The following is a 9668-nucleotide window of genomic DNA, read 5'->3' as shown; positions in this document are numbered from 1 at the left end:
TAACATCTGGAAAGAGATATTTGCCTTCAGTTGGGTGCAGTTTCTTTAAGGTTCACATATGCATTGTTTCTTACAAAGTAGGTTTTGTCTCCTTTCTTCTTGCAGATTCTGCTGCTGACCACAGACCTCTGCAGGTTCCTTCATCTGTTGTTGTGATGTCTTCTTGCAGATGAAGATGATTTTCTATTAGGTAGATATTCTTTTTTGAGCCTTTCCATGATGGATCCTTTCCCTCCCCACTGGATTTCCTGACTGTAATGGCAGAGACAACTATCGCAGCATCCTTGGTCAGTAGTATCTCCTTGCAGATATCCTGCATTCAGGCTTTGACATCTTCTGCTTCTTTCTTGGGGATGTCAGACAAACAGAGGTTAAGGCTTCTACAGTATTGTAGTGGACTGCTTTGTCTGTTTGGTCACTCTGTCACTGATTTTCTCAATCACAGCCGTGATGATGGTGCTTCCAGTAGTTGGCTACAGGGTAGAAGTTTTGTTTGGGTTATCAGAATTAGAGTTTGCTTTTGCCTTTTTCAGAAGATGTTTCACTGATGTGTTTGGCATTGAAGTACATTCTTACTTACTAAACCTTCGACACATGTGTTGCCATCCTGATCCAACCCCTCTTTGCCCACTGTTAAATGTTCTGACAGTACGAGTGCCAAGATGGTGGGAACCACCCATGACCTTTACTTCAGCTTTTCAGAAATCTACAGGTGTCCTCACTGAGGCTTTGTCCATCTTTTATACAGTCTATGACCAGGGGGGCCCAAAGTCTGTCCTGCAGGTTTTCCATGTATCCCTGCTCCAACACACCTGGCTTACATTAGATGGATCCAACCCCCACTGAAGTTCTGCACAATGACTGATTAGTTTGAGTCAGGTGTGTTGGAGCAGGGATACATGGTAAACATGGAGACTGTGGCCCTTAAGGCACCCCTGGTCCATAGTGACCACACTCCTTACCAGTTGGTGGCGGTAATGCACCTCCTTGTTGTTTTCCAGCCGCCAATAAAACGAGAAGAAGCTTCTCTTCCACCACTGCGCATGCGCATGATAAAAATACTCAAGGTGAAACTGATGTTTTCGTTCATTTAAACAACTTTTCTCCTATAAAGAAATACGGAAAAAGTGACAAAATATAAAAGAGTAATAGTTTGTAGTTGGATTAATATGTTGTTGCCCTTTCTGGGCCGTAACTACTGACGGAGTCACCGTGTTTAAACTTGTTGGGTGAGTTAATGTGTCTGTCAGCTCATTACTACATGTCGCATCTCTGTAAACCATCATGTTTATGTCGGAAGTGTTGCCTGTTTTCTGCACTTATTTATCATCACACGTGTCAGATGTCTCTGCTGTAGAAAAGGCTCCTAATCGTACCAACATGTGTGCTTTCAGACTGGACTGGATCCGCCAGTAAACACGGTAGCATGGCCTGTATGAGTCAGGTAGGAGCTCTCCTCTGTGTGCCTAACCAGGTTCATTTAGTCCTGGTTAGTTCTTATGGAACAGATTGGACATTACATGGAGGTAGCTGCAGGATTCTGCTGGAATTAACCTCCTAAGTTGAATTAAATATAGTCGAGGTGAAGAACACTGGACAGGTTACACTATCCTTATTTACTGAAAACAAACAAAACATGGTCACAATGTATAAACCATACAAAAAACAGCATCAGACTCCACATTTTCTTCAGAAATAAACCATCAACTATCTTATAGAAGCAGTTGTTGCTGCCCATCAGTCTATGTGGATCATAAAATCATTTCCAGACTATCTGCAGTCCATCATTCTGCAGACAGACTATTCCAAAATGCTAAACAAGACATTTTCAATCCTGAGAAGAAGCCCAGAAGTTCCAGGTTTCACATCTACATGTTAAACTGAGAGGCAGCAGAAGGGGGAAAAACACACAACAGACAAGGAATAGTCAGAAAGTCAGTGGACTTAGCAACATCTGGACTTAGCATCTGCTGGACTTAGCAACATCTTGACTTAGCAACATCTTGACTTAGCATCAGCTGGACTTAGCATCTGCTGGACTTAGCAACATCTTGACTTAGCATCAGCTGGACTTAGCATCTGCTGGACTTAGCAACATCTTGACTTAGCAACATCTTGACTTAGCATCAGCTGGACTTAGCAACATCTTGACTTAGCATCAGCTGGACTTAGCATCTCCTGGACTTAGCAACATCTTGACTTAGCATCAGCTGGACTTAGCATCTGCTGGACTTAGCAACATCTTGACTTAGCAACATCTTGACTTAGCATCTACTGGACTTAGCATCTGCTGGACTTAGCAACATTTTGACTTAGCATCTGCTGGACTTAGCAACATCTTGACTTAGCATCTGCTGGACTTAGCAACATCTTGACTTAGCATCTGCTGGACTTAGCAACATCTTGACTTAGCATCTGCTGGACTTAGCATCTGCTGGACTTAGCATCTGCTGGACTTGGCATCAGCTGGGCTTAGCATCAGCTGGGCTTAGCATCAGCTGGACTTAGCATCTGCTGGACTTGGCAACATCTCCAGCAGTGCTGCAGACTCAGTGTTCAGACTGACTTGATGGAAAGTTGTAACCGGTTTGGTTTGTGTGAAATGTAGCACCATCTGGTCTCTGGATAATAATGTAAACCATTTGATGCAGAACCAGCTGTGTTGGTTGCGGGAAACAACCGGCCCTTGAGGACGGGAGTTTAACACTGCTGTTAGTCAACACCTGATAAGCTTTCTTGTGTTTTTGTTCCTCCAGATTTTGTGCAGCAGATCCAGATTAGTGAGTTACCTTCCTGGAATCCACGTGTTGGTGAATAGTCTGGCTGGAACCAGAACTCTCTCTGCTGCTACCTCGGGTGTTCATGAATGCAAGATGACCAGCAGCCCCTCTCATGTGGGTATGTCGTCTTCCATCAACACGTTCTCCCTCCCAGCGCCTCAAACGCTGGAAGCAACGTCAGACTGCCGTTGCGTCTCATAGGTATGCATTGGGTACCTTCTCGTCTTCATTGCTTCATGCGCAGGGTTTTGTACGGAGCTCCCTGAACGTCGGGATCTGATGACATGGAACATGGAAGGAAACCTATTCCATATTTTGGGAATATCAAATAAAAAAGAAAAAACCTGGGTGTTAAATGATGCCAAGGCGTAGCCAACGTGTAACCTCCGTAACGCAGAGGCAGCCTGACCACACGCCAACGGTTTGAGGAGTTGTGGGTGACATGTTGGCTGTGGCTCCACAACAGCCTTGGCTGGTTGTTTTACTTCCTACAAACATCAGAACTGATGCTGAGAGGAGGTTCCTCCTGTCGGATGGTCCTGATCCAGTTCTCAGCTGGTTTCCCAGTAGCAAACTGGTGATCAGCAGGTCTCCAGGTGACTAGATCAGTGACTTTACAATCAGAAGTAATGATACCTGCTGGTCTCTCAACAAGTCTAAAGCGACATCGGTTTTACGCTGGAATGAAGGTTCCATCAGGTCTGTGGTTTTAGAAGATCCATGTGACTCAGACGGGGAGAGTTTCGGATCTGCACTGTCCAGCAAAGCAGACTTTTACTGTGAAAGGGTCTCGTCATGGCTGCCGTCTGACTGGTGCTCGGCAACAGAAGCAACGTCGTTCAGACAAACTGCTTTATTCAGTGAACATCTGGTTCCTTCTAAATGCTGAGGAGAGGAGGAACCTGGTGCTCTGATACCTGATCAGAAGATGATTGATCCTCTGATACCTGATCAGAAGATGATTGATCCTCTGATACCTGATCAGAAGATGATTGATCCTCTGATACCTGATCAGAAGATGATTGATCCTCTGATACCTGATCAGAAGAGGACTCCGTCCTTCCTTCTCTTCAGGTTTCATTACAGAAAGTGAAGAGAAGCCTTTCTAGCAGTTTATGGAGTAAAAGTTGAGACATTATTGATCGGATCACATGACATCTTTAGCTGGATTTTAGTTAGACGTTAAGGATCATGTGACACGAGAGAGACGATAGTTTCACTCAGCAGAATGTGGTCAGTCTCCAGCAGACCACTGGAGGCTCACCAGTACCACCAGTACCATAGTATGAGCCCCACCAGTACCGTAGTATCAGTACCACCAGTACCGTAGTATCAGTACCACCAGTACCGTAGTAGTGTGTTCTGTTATGATAGACCTTCCCTCACATGCTGTTCTGGTACAGGACTGCCGGGTCTGTGGCCTGATGGGACTATAAGGTGTTCTGGGCTTCCGGACCAGAGCTCGGTGCTGGTTGGCTCCGTGGGCCGCCGTCTGGAAGGAGGGGAGGAGCAGAAATCCCGCCTAGCCATGAGGATGTTTCCTGACGTCCTGCCTCCTCCGTCCAGCGATGACCTGCAGGTAAGTCTGCAATCCGGTCTGCAAGCGAAAACTAACGCCGACCCGGCGTCCGGAACCCGGCGTCCGGAACCCGCCGTCCGGAACCCGTCCTGGATGCTGACAGAAGCTGGTTTTTCTCGTGTGTGTTTCCTCGTCAGGACAAAGCTGCTCCAGCGTCCTCGGAGAGAGCGGATCCATTGGACGTCTCGGCAGTAGAGTGTGTTGTACAGTCCTGTCCTGAGATCCTAAAGAAAGGTGCACCCTCTTCCTGATTCCTCACATTCCCTGCATCCATCTTTACTGTGTGGCATAAAACCAGCACCATGTTTAAATCGTGTTTACAGAAACGGGAAGTTTCCATCCATCATGGCTGTTTCTGTGTTTAACTCCTTCCTGTATGAATGTTCTGCTTTGCGTTGCTAAGAAGACGCGGTGTCTCATGATGAACAGATTTCCATTCCATGTTTCCTGACGCACCACACTCCGATATGATGGTTGTCACGGTGACCCAGAGGACGCAGAATGACATGACGGCGTGGTCTGCGGCGGTGGAGGAGGAGAGAGATGAGATGCTCCACCAGGTGAAGAAAAATCCATCTGAATGTCCAGTTCCTTCGTTGTAATCCTGAAAACCTGGAATTAAAACGGTGGATGGATCATGTAGAATGTGTCGGATCATGTAGAATGTGTCGGATCATGTAGAATGTGTCGGATCAGGTAGAATGTGTCGGATCAGGTAGAATGTGTCGGATCAGGTAGAATGTGTCGGATCAGGTAGAACGTGTCGGATCATGTAGAACGTGTCGGATCATGTAGAACGTGTCGGATCAGGTAGAATGTGTCGGATCAGGTAGAATGTGTCGGATCATGTAGAACGTGTCGGATCATGTAGAACGTGTCGGATCATGTAGAACGTGTCTGATCAGGTAGAATGTGTCGGATCAGGTAGAATGTGTCGGATCAGGTAGAACGTGTCGGATCAGGTAGAACGTGTCGGATCATGTAGAACGTGTCGGATCATGTAGAACGTGTCGGATCATGTAGAATGTGTCGGATCATGTAGAATGTGTTTGATCAGGTAGAACGTGTCGGATCATGTAGAATGTGTAGAACGTGTCGGATCATGTAGAATGTGTCGGATCATGTAGAATGTGTCGGATCATGTAGAATGTGTCGGATCATGTAGAATGTGTTTGATCAGGTAGAACGTGTCGGATCATGTAGAATGTGTAGAACGTGTCGGATCATGTAGAATGTGTCGGATCATGTAGAATGTGTCGGATCATGTAGAATGTGTCGGATCATGTAGAATGTGTCGGATCATGTAGAACGTGTCGGATCATGTAGAACGTGTCGGATCATGTACAACGTGTCGGATCATGTAGAACGTGTCGGATCAGGTAGAATGTGTCGGCTCAGGTAGAATGTGTCGGATCAGGTAGAATGTGTCGGATCAGGTAGAATGTGTCGGATCAGGTAGAATGTGTCGGATCAGGTAGAACGTGTCGGATCAGGTAGAACGTGTCGGATCAGGTAGAACGTGTCGGATCAGGTAGAACGTGTCGGATCAGGTAGAACGTGTCGGATCATGTAGAATGTGTAGAATGTGTCGGATCATGTAGAATGTGTAGAATGTGTCGGATCAGGTAGAATGTGTCGGATCATGTAGAACGTGTCGGATCATGTAGAACGTGTCGGATCATGTAGAACGTGTCGGATCATGTAGAACGTGTCGGATCAGGTAGAATGTGTTGGATCATGTAGAATGTGTAGAATGTGTTGGATCATGTAGAATGTGTCGGATCATGTAGAACGTGTAGAACGTGTCGGATCATGTAGAATGTGTCGGATCATGTAGAATGTGTCGGATCATGTAGAACGTGTTGGATCATGTGGAACGTGTAGAACGTGTCGGATCATGTAGAACGTGTCGGATCATGTAGAACGTGTCGGATTATGTAGAACGTGTCGGATTATGTAGAACGTGTCGGATCATGTAGAACGTGTCGGATCATGTAGAATGTGTAGAACGTGTCGGATCATGTAGAACGTGTCGGATCATGTAGAACGTGTCGGATCATGTAGAACGTGTCGGATCATGTGAATCTGTCGGATCATGTAGAATGTGTTGGATCATGTAGAATGTGTAGAACGTGTCAGATCATGTAGAACGTGTCGGATCATGTAGAACGTGTCGGATCATGTAGAATGTTGGATCATGTTAGAATGTGTCGGATCATGTAGAATGTGTTTGATCAGGTAGAATGTGTTTGATCAGGTAGAATGTGTCGGATCAGGTAGAATGTGTCGGATCATGTAGAATGTGTCGGATCATGTAGAATGTGTCGGATCATGTAGAATGTGTCGGATCAGGTAGAACGTGTCGGATCAGGTAGAACGTGTCGGATCAGGTAGAATGTGTTGGATCATGTAGAATGTGTAGAATGTGTCGGATCATGTAGAATGTGTCGGATCATGTAGAATGTGTTGGATCATGTAGAATGTGTAGAACGTGTCGGATCATGTAGAACGTGTCGGATCATGTAGAACGTGTCGGATCATGTAGAATGTTGGATCATGTTAGAATGTGTTGGATCATGTAGAATGTGTTTGATCAGGTAGAAAGTGTTTGATCAGGTAGAATGTGTCGGATCAGGTAGAATGTGTCGGATCAGGTAGAATGTGTTGGATCATGTAGAATGTGTCGGATCATGTAGAATGTGTCGGATCATGTAGAATGTGTCGGATCATGTAGAATGTGTCGGATCAGGTAGAACGTGTCGGATCAGGTAGAACGTGTCGGATCAGGTAGAACGTGTCGGATCAGGTAGAACGTGTCGGATCAGGTAGAATGTGTTGGATCATGTAGAATGTGTAGAATGTGTCGGATCATGTAGAATGTGTCGGATCATGTAGAATGTGTCGGATCATGTAGAACGTGTAGAACGTGTCGGATCATGTAGAATGTGTCGGATCATGTAGAATGTGTCGGATCATGTAGAACGTGTTGGATCATGTAGAACGTGTAGAACGTGTCGGATCATGTAGAACGTGTCGGATCATGTAGAATGTGTAGAACGTGTCGGATCATGTAGAATGTGTAGAACGTGTCGGATCATGTAGAACGTGTCGGATCATGTAGAACGTGTAGAACGTGTCGGATCATGTAGAACGTGTCGGATCATGTAGAACGTGTCGGATCATGTAGAACGTGTCGGATCATGTAGAACGTGTCGGATCATGTAGAACGTGTCGGATCATGTAGAACGTGTAGAACGTGTCGGATCATGTAGAACGTGTCGGATCATGTAGAACGTGTCGGATCATGTAGAACGTGTCGGATCATGTAGAACGTGTCGGATCATGTAGAACGTGTCGGATCATGTAGAACGTGTCGGATCATGTAGAACGTGTCGGATCATGTAGAACGTGTCGGATCATGTGAATCTGTCGGATCATGTAGAATGTGTTGGATCATGTAGAATGTGTAGAACGTGTCGGATCATGTAGAACGTGTCGGATCATGTAGAACGTGTCGGATCATGTAGAACGTGTCGGATCATGTAGAACGTGTCGGATCATGTAGAATGTGTCGGATCATGTAGAACGTGTCGGATCATGTAGAATGTGTTTGATCAGGTAGAATGTGTCGGATCATGTAGAATGTGTCGGATCATGTAGAATGTGTTGGATCATGTAGAATGTGTAGAACGTGTCGGATCATGTAGAACGTGTCGGATCATGTAGAACGTGTCGGATCATGTAGAACGTGTCGGATCAGGTAGAACGTGTCGGATCAGGTAGAACGTGTCGGATCAGGTAGAATGTGTCGGATCAGGTAGAATGTGTCGGATCATGTAGAACGTGTCGGATCATGTAGAACGTGTCGGATCATGTAGAACGTGTAGAACGTGTCGGATCATGTAGAACGTGTCGGATCATGTAGAATGTGTAGAATGTGTCGGATCATGTAGAATGTGTAGAATGTGTCGGATCATGTAGAATGTGTAGAATGTGTCGGATCATGTAGAATGTGTAGAATGTGTCGGATCATGTAGAATGTGTCGGATCATGTAGAATGTGTTTGATCATGTAGAACGTGTTGGATCATGTAGAATGTGTAGAATGTGTCGGATCATGTAGAATGTGTCGGATCATGTAGAATGTGTCGGATCATGTAGAATGTGTCGGATCATGTAGAACGTGTTGGATCATGTAGAACGTGTAGAACGTGTCGGATCATGTAGAACGTGTCGGATCATGTAGAACGTGTCGGATCATGTAGAACGTGTCGGATTATGTAGAACGTGTCGGATTATGTAGAACGTGTCGGATCATGTAGAATGTGTAGAACGTGTCGGATCATGTAGAACGTTTCGGATCATGTAGAACGTGTCGGATCATGTAGAACGTGTCGGATCATGTAGAACGTGTCGGATCATGTGAATCTGTCGGATCATGTAGAATGTGTTGGATCATGTAGAATGTGTAGAACGTGTCAGATCATGTAGAACGTGTCGGATCATGTAGAATGTGTAGAACGTGTCAGATCATGTAGAACGTGTCGGATCATGTAGAACGTGTCGGATCATGTAGAATGTTGGATCATGTTAGAATGTGTCGGATCATGTAGAATGTGTTTGATCAGGTAGAATGTGTTTGATCAGGTAGAATGTGTTTGATCAGGTAGAATGTGTTTGATCAGGTAGAATGTGTTTGATCAGGTAGAATGTGTTTGATCAGGTAGAATGTGTCGGATCAGGTAGAATGTGTCGGATCAGGTAGAACGTGTCGGATCAGGTAGAACGTGTCGGATCAGGTAGAACGTGTCGGATCAGGTAGAACGTGTCGGATCAGGTAGAACGTGTCGGATCATGTAGAATGTGTAGAATGTGTCGGATCATGTAGAATGTGTAGAATGTGTCGGATCAGGTAGAATGTGTCGGATCATGTAGAACGTGTCGGATCATGTAGAACGTGTCGGATCATGTAGAACGTGTCGGATCATGTAGAACGTGTCGGATCATGTAGAACGTGTCGGATCAGGTAGAATGTGTTGGATCATGTAGAATGTGTAGAATGTGTTGGATCATGTAGAATGTGTCGGATCATGTAGAACGTGTAGAACGTGTCGGATCATGTAGAATGTGTCGGATCATGTAGAATGTGTCGGATCATGTAGAACGTGTTGGATCATGTGGAACGTGTAGAACGTGTCGGATCATGTAGAACGTGTCGGATCATGTAGAACGTGTCGGATTATGTAGAACGTGTCGGATTATGTAGAACGTGTCGGATCATGTAGAACGTGTCGGATCATGTAGAATGTG

General features: G+C 45.4%; 1 protein-coding gene across 1 annotated transcript in view; it reads left to right on the top strand.

The window, feature by feature from the left end:
* Positions 1-1048: 1048 nt before the first annotated feature.
* Positions 1049-9668, top strand: part of LOC306766629 (cobalamin trafficking protein CblD-like) — a 47534-nt gene continuing 38914 nt past the window's right edge. Inside the window, exons 1-6 of the mRNA XM_079254431.1 lie at positions 1049-1229; positions 1395-1444; positions 2757-2898; positions 4184-4359; positions 4497-4593; positions 4789-4919. Coding sequence (XP_079110557.1) covers positions 1427-1444; positions 2757-2898; positions 4184-4359; positions 4497-4593; positions 4789-4919 — 564 coding nt within the window. The 5' untranslated portion in view covers positions 1049-1229; positions 1395-1426. The remainder of the gene's footprint in view (positions 1230-1394; positions 1445-2756; positions 2899-4183; positions 4360-4496; positions 4594-4788; positions 4920-9668) is intronic.

Source organism: Telmatherina bonti, assembly GCF_933228915.1.
Source record: "Telmatherina bonti genome assembly, chromosome: 15".
In the NCBI taxonomy this organism is placed as follows: domain Eukaryota; kingdom Metazoa; phylum Chordata; class Actinopteri; order Atheriniformes; family Telmatherinidae; genus Telmatherina; species Telmatherina bonti.
This window is presented reverse-complemented; position numbering and strand designations above follow the sequence as displayed.